Source organism: Apus apus, chromosome 1 (assembly GCF_020740795.1).
Source record: "Apus apus isolate bApuApu2 chromosome 1, bApuApu2.pri.cur, whole genome shotgun sequence".
NCBI lineage: Eukaryota > Metazoa > Chordata > Aves > Apodiformes > Apodidae > Apus > Apus apus.
Genome location: NC_067282.1, coordinates 25,434,615 through 25,449,746, shown reverse-complemented (window position 1 = coordinate 25,449,746; position 15,132 = coordinate 25,434,615). Strand labels below are relative to the sequence as shown.

The 15,132-nt window shown below is 40.9% G+C and overlaps 2 protein-coding genes across 15 annotated transcripts in view; one reads left to right on the top strand and one right to left on the bottom strand.

Moving 5' to 3' along the window:
• SUPT20H (SPT20 homolog, SAGA complex component) overlaps positions 1-4,695 on the top strand; it is a 35,121-nt gene extending 30,426 nt beyond the window's left edge. For 8 of the 14 annotated variants that reach the window (XM_051638948.1, XM_051638939.1, XM_051638983.1 and 5 more), the window contains exons 22-24: positions 2,564-2,669; positions 3,201-3,328; positions 4,169-4,695. In XM_051638948.1, the coding sequence (XP_051494908.1) occupies positions 2,564-2,669; positions 3,201-3,328; positions 4,169-4,306 (372 nt within the window). In that variant the 3' untranslated portion in view covers positions 4,307-4,695. Of the gene's footprint in view, positions 1-2,118; positions 2,474-2,563; positions 2,670-3,200; positions 3,351-4,168 lie in introns of those variants that run through there. The other 6 variants (XM_051638990.1, XM_051639045.1, XM_051638974.1 and 3 more) reach the window with 5 other exon arrangements.
• Positions 4,622-15,132, bottom strand: part of EXOSC8 (exosome component 8) — a 14,180-nt gene continuing 3,669 nt past the window's right edge. Inside the window, exons 4-11 of the mRNA XM_051639084.1 lie at positions 11,260-11,333; positions 10,689-10,734; positions 9,544-9,649; positions 9,411-9,456; positions 9,066-9,162; positions 7,824-7,944; positions 5,292-5,398; positions 4,622-4,835 (exon numbers count right to left, since the gene is read on the bottom strand). Coding sequence (XP_051495044.1) covers positions 4,720-4,835; positions 5,292-5,398; positions 7,824-7,944; positions 9,066-9,162; positions 9,411-9,456; positions 9,544-9,649; positions 10,689-10,734; positions 11,260-11,333 — 713 coding nt within the window. The 3' untranslated portion in view covers positions 4,622-4,719. The remainder of the gene's footprint in view (positions 4,836-5,291; positions 5,399-7,823; positions 7,945-9,065; positions 9,163-9,410; positions 9,457-9,543; positions 9,650-10,688; positions 10,735-11,259; positions 11,334-15,132) is intronic.

Sequence of the window (15,132 nt, the reverse complement as noted above, 5' to 3'; positions counted from 1 at the left end):
TAATTAGAATAATAAAAATGTATTTTTCCTGTGGAAATATCTCACTATAATTTAATGCAGATTTGTTTTCTGAGCATAAGGCTTTTTCACAAACAGCAATTGTAAACTGACTAATTTTAAAGGATTTTAAAAAACAAACTAAACCAAAAGCAAACTTCCAAGGAGTGAGTCATTACCAATATGATGTTCATCCTAGGACAGCAGGAAACTCAGCAGTTCAATTGAATTATGCCTTGTGTTTTCAATCTTCAACAGCTTCAAGGTGGTTCACTTATTTTTAACCCACTCCAGCAACAACAGCAGCAGAAGCTATTACAGTTTTCTCCACAGCAACAGTCCCAGCAGCCTACAACCTGTAGTCCTCAGCAACAGGGAGAACAGGTGTGTGCTAACAGCCCTCAGTCTGGGTGCATGGATGAAACAGTTCCTCCTGTTCTCCCCATCTCCACAAGCAGATGAGCCTTTTACACAATAGATCTGAAGTGGAGCTGGGGGAAAGTCTTCCTCCAAACCTTCTCAAACTGCAAAGACTGCAGTGGCTTGGCTGCTGTGGCTGGAGCTGGGTGATACTTCTTTATTTACATCCTGTAGAGAAGAGCTGTAACAAAACAACTGGCTAAGCATTGTCTTACTCTAGCACGAAGAGAGCCAGCCCACTGACCGAGTGGTGTAACATCAGCTTAGTGTTGTCCCGGTTATCATAACTAGCAGATAAATCACATGAGGATTACGAGAGTAACAGAAACTTCCTACTTAGACTGCTGAGACCTGGCATATGATTATCATTCCTGTAGTTCAACAGAATTGTTCACCTTGCACCAAAAAAAGTATCAGTTTTCTTTAAAGTTGTAGTCTTAAGACACTTGCTCTTCTGCTGCCTGGAATTGTGTTCAAGGCTTTAATCACTGAAGAAGTCTAAAGTCTTTATATACCAATCTGCCTGTCCTCAAAATGACAGATTTTGAGTGGTTTGTTTTTCCTATGCCTAAAAATCTTAACAAGCACTGACGCAGCAATGTCAGAAAACTAGCTGCCCAGCTTTTGTGTTCTTTATCTTCCCAGACATGCAAGGCTTCTGTTTACCAAATAGTCTCTGCTGGATACTCAGTTTGTCATAATAATTTTTGCTTGTGCTACTGGAGAATGTTTTTATGGTGTACAATCTCCTGTGTCACAGGCCTTGTTCTGGAATGTAGGACAGTTTAATGGGAGACTTTCAGATTTATTCTCAGAATCCAAATGTCAGTTCCTAGTTGAATTACTGAAAAAAAAAATCAGCAAGCAAACTTGTTCTATTGGGTTTTATTTTCTAGACATTGAACTTTAAGGGCATTTACAAAATGGCTGATTTAAGCCTAGTCTTTGTTGGGGCAAAAGGTTCTTCTGGAGGAAGTAAATCTCTCTGCCTTGCCTAACTTGCCCTAAGGAACTTCTCTCTTACCACACGTTACAGAGTAAGACTAAGGTCATTAGCTAAAAGGAGCTATTCTGAATACCCAATTCCTTACCTTTCACTGAGGACAAGAATGTATGTGTTTGCAGTGTTGTAAACCAAGTGCTTAGTGGGAAAAAACTATCCCCCCCAAAAAAAGACCAACCATTTTATGTGCTGCCAGCAGAATATATATGTGCTCATCTCATACTTAGGGTTTATCCCCACATGTTGGTTCTATGACTTTGTGAGTCTGTCTTCAGCAAGATCATGATGTCATCCTAATGTGTGCTCTTTTGGTCAAGTTACTTGGATCTTGGTGGCACTATTCCATATGGTTATTCTAAAGAAGCACTACAACTTCTGGAAGTGGCACCAGCTCAAAAGGGTTTTTTTTTTTCCCTGACTGATAAGCCATGCAGCGTGCTTGAATTGCATATATAATACTTTTATTTTTATTTACTTTTTTTTTTTACTATATTTACTTTTATTTTACTATATTACTTATATTTTATTTTATTTACTCCCCACTTTATGAATCAATGCATAATTTAAGTTCTAGAAAAGGTAATAAATTCAGTACTCTCTGACTTCAGACTCCACTAATTCCATTTGAGTTACTAATGTGAGATCTACTCTGTTCTGAAAATAAAATTTTTAAAGGAGGGTTTGTATTTTTTATGCAGTTGAGAAGTGTGTGGCACAATATGAACATGTGAATGTAAGCTTTGGACTTTTCACATTTGGATTGATTAGGACCTTTGCACATGGATGGTTTCACGTGTCATCTGAAGACTTTGGGGTTGGGAGGGGGACAGGAAATGTCCTAAGATAACAACCATAAGATGTAGACACTGGTGACTGCAGGGAAGTTGACAACAACATAGGACTCCTGCTGGGTAACAAGCATAATACCCTTTCTGCCAAAACAGAGCTGTTCTGGGGCATGCACCATCAACATTGTTCTCCTTACCAGTGACTCCCTTATAGCCTGTGTCTACATGCACTGGAAGATACAGAATTAAATGTTTTTAAATGGCACTTAAGAAGTTTGCCTTCACACTGGCTTTATTTACTTATTCATTGATACCAAAGTTTGGTAATAAGGATCAAGCTTTTCATTTTTGCTAGGGGTCTGACCAAGGTCCATCCAATCAAGATCAGGCATTATCTGCCCAGCAAGCTGCTGTAATTAACCTGACTGGAGTAGGGAATTTTATGCAACCTCAAGCAACAGGTATGTGCTTGCTGAGTCTCCTTTTGTAGTGAAGTGTACCTTGTTAAATTCACGCTGAAATGAAGTTTGGTCTTGAAGAATCTTTATGTTAGATCAGAATAATTTGCTGTTATCAGCACATGAATTACACAAGAAATCCTGGACTTTCAAAGCATGCACTTTTTCTGCTTTGCTTGGCAGTTAAGTGTAGTAAATTGGTACAACCACATGAAAATGAGTTACACTCGATGCAAAAAGAAAATACAGGGAATTTCCATGCCAAACTTCATTAAGGAATGTTTCTTTAACTGTGTGCTAAACATCTAGTATGAGAAACCTCTTTGTGTCTCCACAAGCACTTCATAATCTAATTATGTTCTAACTAACAAAGTATGTATATCATGTAGACTTTACTCTGCACTGTTTCCAATTTGAAACTAATTCTGTCGATCCCCCTTTTCTGTTACTCTGTTCCTTTGCCTTCCTTCCCCAACCCTGACAAACTCAACCTGACCTCTTTGACCTGCCTGCTTTCCCCTTCTCCTCTCTTAGTGTTGTCTCAGCTTGGCTCTGCTGTGAACAGACCTGGGCAAAGCCTTCCTCAGCAGAGACTCCAGCTCTCTTCTGCCTTACAACAGCAACAGCAACAAGCCTTGCAGCAGCAGCAGCAACAGATACAAGTAATCCAGCAACTTCACTCTGACTGTGTTTAAAAAATAAAAATTTAAAAATTTAAAAGTAGAATTCTCAGCTCCAAAACCAAAAATCTTGCCCCTTTGACTTTTTGGTTTTTTTAAAATAACATCTTTACGGTCTCACAAATAATAAAAAAAAAGCCTTTAATTTTGGCAAACTATATCATGAAACATTTGGAATCTGTGGTTTTCTCAGCTTGGAGCACTGAATTTATTTTTACTCATTTAAGCCATCCACCTTCCTGATTTGCTAACATTCAAGGAGTGCTTGTGGCACATAACTAAGTAAGCTCTGCCAGGTGCCAGTAGATTTCAAAACAGCGTAAATGTAAGCATCTGTAAGTTCAAATATAGCACTGCTACAGTTAGTACATGGCAGCAACAGCTCTGGCAAAGCATTCCTTTAGCTTTCTGTCATTCAGATGCTTTTAGCACACAGTCTCCTCTCTGATACATAAGGAAAATACACACAAGTGCACACACTGAAAAGGTATTGTTCAAAATGTACCCCATAACCCAAACATTCACTGAAGTTGCTGAGTTACTGCAGTTACTGCAATGGAGAGAAAGGGCAAAGAACCAAAGATGTCCCAAATACACGTGTACAATGTCAGACATGCCCTCAGCAGGCTTCTGTGCCACTGGTGCTGCTTGACTGTAACTCAGTGCCCCAGTACATGGTGTATTCCTTTTGTCGACCTGGTGCTTCTGCATTTATTTTTTTCTTTTCTTTTTTTTCCTTCGCCTTCCCCTCGTTCTTCCTGATATGAAACAGAACTTTATCATCAACACTAACAAGCTTTCTCTCCCCCTTCTTCACGGCAGCAGTTGCGATTCTTGCAGCATCAAATGGCTATGGCAGCAGCAGCAGCACAAGCAGCTCACCTGCATCATCAACAGCGTTCAGGCAGCCACTCAAAAAGTAAAAGGAAAAGAGGCACACCAGCCCCTCCAAAATCCTGAGACTTGTTTTCCCCCCAGCTACCCAACTAAAAAACTGATTCAAAGGGGATTTTTTTTCAGATTTAAAAGGAGAAAGCTTCAAATCAGTGTTTTACATGACCGGTGGGAAAACGAAATTGACTTGACACTGAAATATATGAACTGTTTTTGGAAGCCAGCCCTCCAGAATCTAGATTTCATCTATTAAAGCAGCTAGGGTCTGGTTCCCTTAAGTCACTTTTTTAACAGAACTTTATCTTTTATTTTTTACCACTCAGCAGCACTGTACATAGTATAAGGGTGAAAAACATTTTAGAAAAAAATGGACTTTGTAAATGTAGTATTGGTATTTGTTTATTTAGTATAAAAGGTTTGTGAACGCTGTAACAAATACAATTTTTATAAATCCATTTTTGAAAAGATCTCTTGTTTGTTCAGTTGGGCTTTATACTTTTTATTACTTTGTCTATCAGCTTCTTTACTTCTTTGTGCCTTGTAATTGCTCTGGCGATACAGTCCTGAAGCTTGGCCCCTGTAAGAGGACTTCCACCTACAAATCAAAGGGAACATTTTGACTTCCTACTTACACTTCAGTTAAGTATGTTTAAGTGTCTTCCAAATGAGACTATTACATAAAACAGTAATTCTCATGACCAGTGACTTTCACCTGGCCTGTACTAGCCTCAGGCAAAGAAAACAGAAACAAACTAGAGGTATAAAGGAGACAGGCCCAGAATCTGTCCTTTGCTTTATGTAGGTCAAGCTGTGACTTTTTTTTCTAACTTAGAATAGACTATATCAACTGGAGACAATGATCATAGGGACCTACAACTTCAGTCATGCCACCTTTTTCAAAATTAATTTCAAGAGCAAGTCATTTCATAAATACACAAGCAGTACAGGCTCTTATCTTAAAGCACGTGAATGTCACAGAGAAAAGCAGCTATGCAACATCAAGAAAAGATTACAATCTCCATAGGTTCCTGTGCAATAAACTTGGAAGTACCTGGTTTATGGACAGAACATAGTCTGCCTTCATCATCAGTTACAACAGTTACTGTTCCAGTTGCTAAATCTTCTTCTTCGGCAGTTGGATCAACAATGAGTAATGTGCTTGTGAAAGACAAACATGCAGACACCTTAGTGTATATTGCACCACTAACATTGCAACATAAACATTAATTTTACTGTAGTCTTAGAAAATATTTATAGGCAGGTTTTCTTACCAAAATGCACAATTTAAAATAAAGAAAAAATAAATTAAGTGGCAGACACCACCTATACAAGTGCATATGTCTGTAACAATACTAGCTTTTGAAAATACAGCTTCCTGCCCAAGTTTAATCTATTTATGACATCCATGTATTGCAAGAAAATGCCATTAAACCACTATTTGAAATATACAGTCACTTATTTCATAGTTACACAAAGAAAATGGCACTGGTGTAGTGTAGGTGTAGGAGACCATGAGGCAGAACTCCCACCAAAGCTCTGGCACCAGTCAGGCTGGGAAGAGTTCAAAAGTGGACTTACTGGGTTCCTTAAGGCAGCCAAAATAAGCTGCTGTACATTATGTGATGCAGATCATGAAAAGAGATTCCATGTTGTTATATCTGAACCATTTAATAAGTTGAAAATAGAGCAAGCTAGTAGGAAAAAAAAAAAAAAAAAAAGGGATCTAAACTAGAAGCCAACTTTCCACAAAAAGAAAAACTTAAAAAGCCCAACAACCACTGTTCAGCCTTAAGTGTCTTTAAAATAATAATAAAAAATGCACTACAGTTGCCAACATTTGGCCAAAGTGCAGGTATCATGACAGGTAAGGTTAGCTGACGTTTTCATGAAGCCTCAGTTTACACTGTTAAATGTAGTACTGCTGTAATCAAACTCAGTTCAGCAGCTGGAGCACCCCTGTGCTCAGGGATGTTTACAGTGTGGGGGGGGAAGTCAGCAGCAGGGCTGCAGGAGCTGACTACACAAAATAGATGGACCAGTAACAGAATTTTTCAATTTGAACTCATATGCATAACTGAAGGTTTTCTGGGTAATGTAAAACTTCACCAACAGTTTCAGATTGCCATTTAATAGCAATCATGTAATGAAAACATCAGTCCTTAGCTATGCTACTCAAAATTACTGCTTTATTAATTCTACCTTCATGCATTGTGCAGCATCGGCCCTTTCCATGACAAGGTCCCAGCACACACAAAGAGTTTGGTGCATCATACTTCTGTCTGTGTGCAGGTTGACTCCACAGCTATGGAGCTGCACAGTGCTCTGCACCTGCACTCCTCACCCATGGCCACACTATCCAGCAACCCACAAGTTCTAGTTATGAAGGGTTTGACACACAAGAAAAATGTCTCTGGAAGCCAAGGTATGCAATTAAACCTGATTTTAAAACAAAACAAAAGCCAAAGCACACAATCCAGGCATACACAGGCACACTCACCACAATGTTTAGTTGTTAGGAACTAAACAGAGACTAAAGTGACTTGTTTGATGCAACAGTCTGTTTCAGTGAAGAGAACAAAGCCCAACAGACTGTCACTCAAAGCCTTCTTCCAAAGGCAACTTTTTTGTCTATTGGTAGTATGTGTGATTTGTGTGCAGTCATATGCTACTGACAACTGTTTGCCTCTCATGCAAATTGTCTCGCTTCCAGTCTATGTCAAACTTCAAACCCACAAGAACTGGTATTAAAGCAATTAACAGAAGCACTCTATGGTACTGATGACTTTCTGCTTTGATCCATTTCAGTAATCACTTGGTCAACAGTTGAGTTTAGTGCTCCCCCCTCCCCATCTCATATTTGAATGAAAGGGCCTACTAATAATTTCTGTGAATACAGATTAATGTGCCATACACCCCTTATGTCTCTGAATAGACCAAAATCTTAGATCAGATTCACAGCACAGTGAACATCATCTCATTTGTCATTTTCTACTTTTCAAATGGATACCACCATAATTAACTGCATTTCTTAAAAGCAGAACACATACTTAACATACTTGGAATAATGAAGAGCCAGAAAGCAATTTCAGGTGAGGAATCAAGTGATCAAATGTGACTGAGTTGTTATAATCAGATTCTTTACCTACATGAATAATGACTTATGAGTGCTGGTCATACTTCATCTTGGGTAATTATGTTTTCAGTTATCCAGTTATATCAGTCATACATCAATTGTATTGGTAACATTCTCCCATCTCAAAGATACTGCAAAAATGTAAATCAATACCTAGTCCCGTACTTCTAAGCATATCTTTCAGGTTGGGAGCCAGCTCTGCTTTAAGTCACAGGAGGAAGTTGGACAGACTGTTTTGTTCTACATACTCATTTGTATCACAGAACTATGGGTCAGTACAACAAGACAGGCTGTGAAGTTAAGACCAAGTGAAACAGCACTGCCTGGGACTGCAAATTCCTCACTAGCAGAAGTGGGTGAGAAGAGCAGAACACCCCTGGTAGCATCCTCTGTCTTTCAGTTCTTTTACATACCGTTGTTTTTTTTAGAACAAAACAGTTCTGAACTTACTCATCAAATATAGCAAATGATGTGGCAACTGGATGGTTTCTGATAACCAAAGGATTCTTCTGTTTGAAATTAACGTCTGATGAACCAGTTTCTTCATTTATAGTAACTGTTGGCAAATGTACTGAAGAGAGGAAAAAACAATGACCTAATATTAGACATTGCTGGCTTTAGTAGGCCGAGAGACATCCAAGACTACTGACATATTTAAGCTGTTCTTTTACCATATTGGTAAGCCACTGAAAACAGACCAGAGTTTCAGCTACATTACTGGTGTTCTGACAAAAAATGTCATGAATTCAAGGAAGTATGTAGCTTAGAACTACCTATTTGAGAAAGCGTTTTCCTCAAGCTGACGTTCTTCCCTACACAAGAAGCATTGTCTGCTTCCAAAATGCCATGTGATTAATTACCTCTAGAGTCATACTTGACAAAAAGTACTTTTCCCCAAGAAACCTACTGGACATATAAAAATCAGTGCAATCTGATCTTCAGATAACTCTTGCTCTGAAAACCCACAGAGGAAATCAAGAGCAAAGTAGCTATAGGAATTCAAAGGCAAGAAATTCAGTTAGGAAAGAAGGCCTTGTTGTAAGTTTCCCTTTTTACTGCCTCCTATGTGCATTTATAACCCACATACCTGTGAATAACCAATCCATATGTTTCATGCATGAAATCAGGATTTTTTCAAGCTACAATGCATTAAGCTAGAAATTCAAGCTACAAAGTTTAAGCTAGAAATATTCTGTTGTGATAAATAAGCAAAACCTCCAACAACTTACTCTGCTTACACAAAATACATTAACAAGGTAAGACCCTGATCTAGACATTAAAAGTTGTTTATAACCACTGTTGAAAGATTCAGATCTCTGACAGAGAAGAACAAAAGGCAGAAAAGCTATTAGTCTTACAAGAGAGCAATAATACACATACAAAAAGATTCTATTCCCCAGGTGTTACCATATCTACAGCATCCATACCATCCAACCTGATGCAGTGGGAGATGTCCCTGTCCATGCAAGGGCATTGGATCTAGATGATCTTTAAGGTGCCTTCCAACCCTAACCTTTCTGTGATTCTGATTCCCACTGTGTATTTGTATTTTCATAATTTAGCATTCAAATGTCAGGAAAAAAGCAGACTTAAAGAACTGTGAACCAGTTACTATTAAGCATGACTCAAAACTAATCTATTTCTCCAATCACCACTAATCAGAGCACGTCTCTTACTCTAGAGAGGACTTACCATTTTTTAATGCTGCTAACAAAGCAAAGGCACTGGCATCCAAAACATTTCCATCATAATCCAGACATATGATATCACAGTATAGCACCCAAGCAAGCTATGAAAAAAGGTTTGCACAGATGAGATATTACAGCAGCTAAGAAAATGGTGCAATATCTAAGAAAATCCTGAGCACGCGAACAAAGATACTTATTTCTATCATATTATTTTTTTATACTTCAGATGTAAATCAATCTATGAAGACTAAAAACAACAACAAAACAACCTATCATCCCAAATACCTTCTTTAACATCTCAACACTGCTCTTGCTGGTATGTCCATCTTCATTTTGAGATACAACTTACCTTGCCATTTGCAATACACAGATCTTCTTTCGCTATTATCTGTGAACTAAAATAAAATGAGAATGTAAATCAGGAAATAGTAATTTGGCTTGCAGAGTTTTTTGTATTTTAAATGCATTAAGATGATTCTTACTTTTCAATCACATCTGCAATGAACTGGCTTGCTGCTTGAGCCTCTTCACCAGGTGGTCCAGAGCGAAACCTCGTTGAACAGAGGGATGGCAGTTCTACATTTGGAACTAGGTAGCAAGGGTCATTAGTCATAAACTTAAGAAAGCAGGCAATAGGATATGAGAAGTAGGAATAAAAAAATACACATTCTTAATATAATTCTACATACTGAAAATTAAAGGCAAGACCAAGAATTTATTTTATCAGGCCTTCCTACTTCTCCCTCAACAATAAAGTTATACGTGTTCTGCATCACAGAACTCGTAGCACTCTGTGCCCAGAAACTATGTATTCTGTGGAGAAGCACATACTCCTAAATAACATTTTCTGTTTGTAATCCTGCTATGAATATCATAAACGCACACAAACTCCTTTTTAAGTGTTAAGCATTCCTAAGTAGATCACAAAACAACAGCATTTTAATCCTGACTTTCAGCCTTACTTTACTGGTATGCTGTCTGCTTTTCATCAACCATTAAAACCTGAGACTTTAGACTTGAGGCAAAAATATGCATAAACATTTGTGAAAAAAACTAAACCAAACCAAACCTAAGCATAATCAAGTTCCCTGGAAACAACATACTTTAGAGATGCTTTATAAAATGGGACTTAGTCTAAGCTCTCAGTTGCACAGAATTATTTTATTTCAAAAGAAACTCCAAACAGGAGTGACGAGGTACCCCTGGAAACTCTACAGTTCTCCAAGAAATAAACAGGTTAAGGTTTATATTTTTTGCCTACTGGGATTTCAAGACAAAAGTCAATGTGTCTTTGCACAATCTTGCATGCCACAATGTTTTATAGACAATCTACCTTCCCCCTCTTAACATACATGCTTCCCTCTGCTGCAGGTTAGTTTTCAGCATGGTCTGGAATCAGAAACAAGAAGGTAGTTTTACATAGAAAACTCACAAGCAGAGCAGAGGGAATTCTGAAATACCACCTCCTATGTGTCAATTTGGAAACTGATTTTAAGGAAAATAATACCATTTTACCCAAATTCATAATTTCAAGAAGACTTCACAATACACTCAATCTGTCCCATCATTACAGCCCTTTAGCTGAAGCAATACAAGATGTGAGCAAGATCCATACTGAAAAGCTTACCAATATATCCCTTATTAGCAGAATCTACTGAGGGTGCAGCAAGTTCCTGAGGAAAAGAAGACAAAATGAAGGGCTGAAGTTTTGGTACAAAAAGATTTCCCAACAATTCTATATGCAACTGGTAATTTTTTTGCTAGTTATCATTACAACGAGATTTGCTGGAGCAATTTTAAATCAGTCCCTGTCTGTGTCTTTCCTACAGTTCATGGCAGGCCAGCAGCAAAGCTGAGGCTACAAGGCACTCAATAGTCCAACAAACTAATTACCATGCACTTATTGACCAAAATTCAGTAATTCTTCAATTATATAGCTTTTATCTAAAAATAAAAAAGACTTTATTTTTGTATTTATCTTTCCCCATAAACAATATACACAATAAAAATACATGTTCTCAGACTACACAGGCAGGATTAGACAATTAAATCACATATTAACTTTCACACCTGAAAGTAATGCAGGCAAAAGCCTGCAATTGTGTCTGGCATCGTATTGTAGCTCTGCAGGGGTTTCATCCTAAACACAAATGCCTAAGTTAAGACAACAGCTAAGTTAAAATAAAAACCAGCCATACCGCTTTAACTCCACAAATCACCGTAGTATTTCCCAACTTCACCAGGGCAGAACCATCTGCAGTTGTAATTGAACCTGAAGAGAGAAGTGCTGCTCAATAAAATCTTTTTTTTTTTTTCCCCATTCAAAGAGGCTTCATTCCCATCCACTTTCACAAAATATTTACTTTCCATCATTTCATACTATGAACAGGCTAAGCAAAGTCTCAATGAATGGGAATATAATCTCTCTATTAAATAGTCAATCACACAGAAACACAGAGAATGTTTGAGGCTGGAAGGGACTCCTGGAGGTCACCTGCTCCAAACCCCCTGCTCAAGCAGGGCCAACTAGAGCCAGCAGTTGCCCAGAACCATATCTAGATGGCTTTTGAATCTCTTCCAAGGATGGGGACTCTACAGTGTCTCTGGGCAACCGTTCACTGTTTGGTCACCCTCACAAAAAAAAAGTGTTACCTCATAAAATCATTAAGGTTGGAAGGGACCTTAAAGATCATCAAGTTCCAACCCCTCTGCCATGAGCAGGGAACCCTACCACTAGATCAGGTTGCACAAAACCTCATCCAACCTGGCCTTAAAAACCTCCAGGGATGGGACAGCAACAGCCTCCCTGGGCAGCCCATTCCAGTTCCTCACCACCCTTATAATGAAGAATTTCTTCCTAATATCTAACCTACATCTCCCCTCTCTCTGTTTAAAACCATTACCCCTTGTCCTATCACTACCTTCTCTGATGAAAAGCCCCTCCCCAGCTTTCCTGTAGGCCCCCTTCAAGTACTGGAAGGTGCTATAAGGTCTCCCCGGAGCCTTCTCCTCTCTAGGCTGAACAGCCCCAGCTCTCTCAGCCTGTCTTCATAGCAGAGGTGCTCCAGGCCTTGGACCATCTTGGTGGCCCTTCTCTGGACCCTCTCCAACATGTCTGGATCTTTCTTGTGCTAAGGGCACCAGAACTGTACACAGCACTACAGGTGGGGTCTCACCAGAGCAGAGCAGAGCAGAGGGGCAGAATCACCTCCCTGGCCCTGCTGGCCACACTTTTTTGATGCAGCCCAGGATGCAGTTGCTCTCTGGGCTCCAGCACACACTGGCGGCTCATGTTGAGCTTCTCATCAACTACCACCCCCAAGTCCTTCTCCTCAGGGCTGCTCTCTAGCCATTCCCTCCCCAGCCTGTATTTGTGCCTGGGGTTGTGCTGACCCAGGTGCAGGACCTTGCACTTGACCTTGTTGAACTTCATCAGGTTGGCACTAGCCCACCTCTCCAGACTGTCAAGGTCCCTCTGGATGGCATCCCTTCCCTCTTGGGTGTCAACCACACCACACAGCTTGGTATCCTCAGCAGACTTGCTGAGGTTACACTCAATCCTACTGTCCATGTCTCCAACAAAGATGTTAAACAGCACTGGACCCAATACTGACCCCTGAGGGAGACACCACTCATCACCTGCCTCCATTCGGACATTGAGCCATTGACCACAACTCTCTGGGTGTGGCCATCCAGCCAATCTCTTATCCACCAAGTGGTCCATCTGTCAAATCCATGCCTTGTCAGATTGGAGACCAGGATGTCATGTGGGACAGTGTCAAACACCTTGCACAAATCCAGGTAAATGACATCAGTTGCTCTGCCACCATCCACCATCTCTGTAGCCTTGTTGTAGAAGGCCACCAGGTTGGTCAGGCATGACTTGCCCTTAGTGAAGCCATGTTGGCTGTCACCAATCACCTCTTTATTTTCCATGTGTCTTAGCAGACTTTCCAGGAAGATCTGTTCCATGACCTTGCCAGGCACAGAGGTGAGACTGACCGGCCTGTATTTCCCTGGGTCTTCCTTTTCCCCCTTTTTAAAAATAGGGGCTATGTTCCCTTTTTTCCAATCAGCAGGAACCTCACCAGGCTGCCATGACCTCTCAAATATGATGGACAGAGCCGCAGCAATCGCATCCACCAGCTCCCGCAGGACCCGTGGGTGAATCCCATCGGGTCCCACAGATTTATGCACCTTCAGATTCTTTAGATGGTCAGGATCTGCTCTACACCTACGGTGGGGGGTAATTCACCCTCCCAGTCCCTGCTTTCACCTTTTGTGGCCTTTGTGTTGAGGCTGGAGCGCCTGCCAGAGAAGACTGAAGCAAAGAAGTCATTGAGGACCTCAGCCTTCTCAATATCCTCTGTTGCCACCTCTCCCGTTTCCTTCAGGAGAGGGCTTACACTCTCCTTGGTTGTCCTTTTCTCCCCACCATACCTAAAGAAGCTTTTCTTATTGTTCTTAACATCCCAGGCAAGATTTAATTCTAGCAGGAATTTGTCTCTCCTAACCTGATCCCTAGCTATTTGGACAACCTCCCTGTAATCCTCCCGGGATACCTGCCCTAGCTTCCACCCCCTGTATGCTTTCCTCTTCAGTTTGAGCTTTTCTAGGAGCTGCTTACTCATCCACACTGGGCTCTTGGGAGTTTCTACTTGACTTCCTCTTAGTTGAGATGCAATGCTCTTGGGCCTAGAGGAGGTGATCCTTAAATATCATCCAGCTTTCATGGGCCCCTCTACCCTCCAGGATATTATACCAAGACACTCACTTGAGCAGATCCCTGAAGAGGCTGAAATCTGCCCTTCTGAAGTCAAGGTTGGTAAGCTTGCTGTGAGCCCTCCTTGCTGCCCTAAGGATCTTGAACTCCACCATTTTGTGGTCGCTACAACCTCAGCTGCCCTTGAGCTTAACATCCCTCACCAGCCCTTCCTTGTTGGTGAGGACAGGATCCAGCATAGCTCATGTTCACAGGCAACCTCCTGTGTTTCAGTCTGTGCTCATTGCCCATGGTGCTGTCACTGGGCACCAATGAAGAGTAAGGCTCAGTCTTCTTTACCCCCTCCCTAGAGGTGTTTATTTACATTGACAGATTCTGCCTCAGTCTTCTCTTCTCCAGGCTGCACAGTCCCAGCTCTGTCAGCCATTCCTCACAGGAGAGATGCTCCAGCCCCTTCATCACCTTCGTGGCCCTTTGTTTGACTGTCTCCAGTACATCCATGTCTCTCTTGTACTGAGGAGCCCAGAACTGGACAAAGGACTCCAGGTGTGGCCTCACCAGAGTTGAATAAAGGAGAAGGCAATACTTTGCCTAATGCAGCCCAAGATAACAATAACCTTCTTTGCAGCAAGGGCACATTGCTGACTCATGCTCAATCTTGTGTCCACCAGGTCTCCCTAGACCATTTCTGTCAAGCTGCCTTCCAGTGGAGTGGCCCCCAGCACCTACTGGTGCCTGTGGTTGTCACTTCCCAGATGCAGGACTTTGTGCTTCTCCTTGTTGTGAGGTTCCTGTCAGCCCTTCTCCAGCCTGTTGAGGACCCTCTGGATGGCAGCAAAACCCTCTGGTATATCTGCTGCTTCTCCCAGTTTGGTGTCATCTGCAAACCTGCTGAGGGTACCCTTTGCCTCATCATCCAGATCATTAATGATGATGTTGAATGGGACTGGACTCAACAGTGATCCCTGGTGTACTTTTTAAAACCAGAAATCCTAGATGATTACTGTAAGCCCAACTTCTGGCTGACTTACAGCAAGACCTAATAGAAGTCTGTGTTGTACAATGGAAGTGACCTGCAGTGTCAAGTCTGAGCAAAAATCAGCAACTGCTCCACAGTGGTATGCTAACCCATATTTTACTTTTAGAAATTACTAGGTGTAAGAAAGGCAGGTAAGATGCTGCTGCTCACTGCGTAAGAGATATCTTGCCTCTGTCTGAGACTCATCAAGCTTAGAAGCTTAGAAGAAAGCAGAAGCCTGGAGTCAGTGTGTCCAAGATGCCAGGGCATGCTCACTATATGCCTACACACTGTCTTCAGGATCGATAACATTTGCTGTTGATCTTAGAA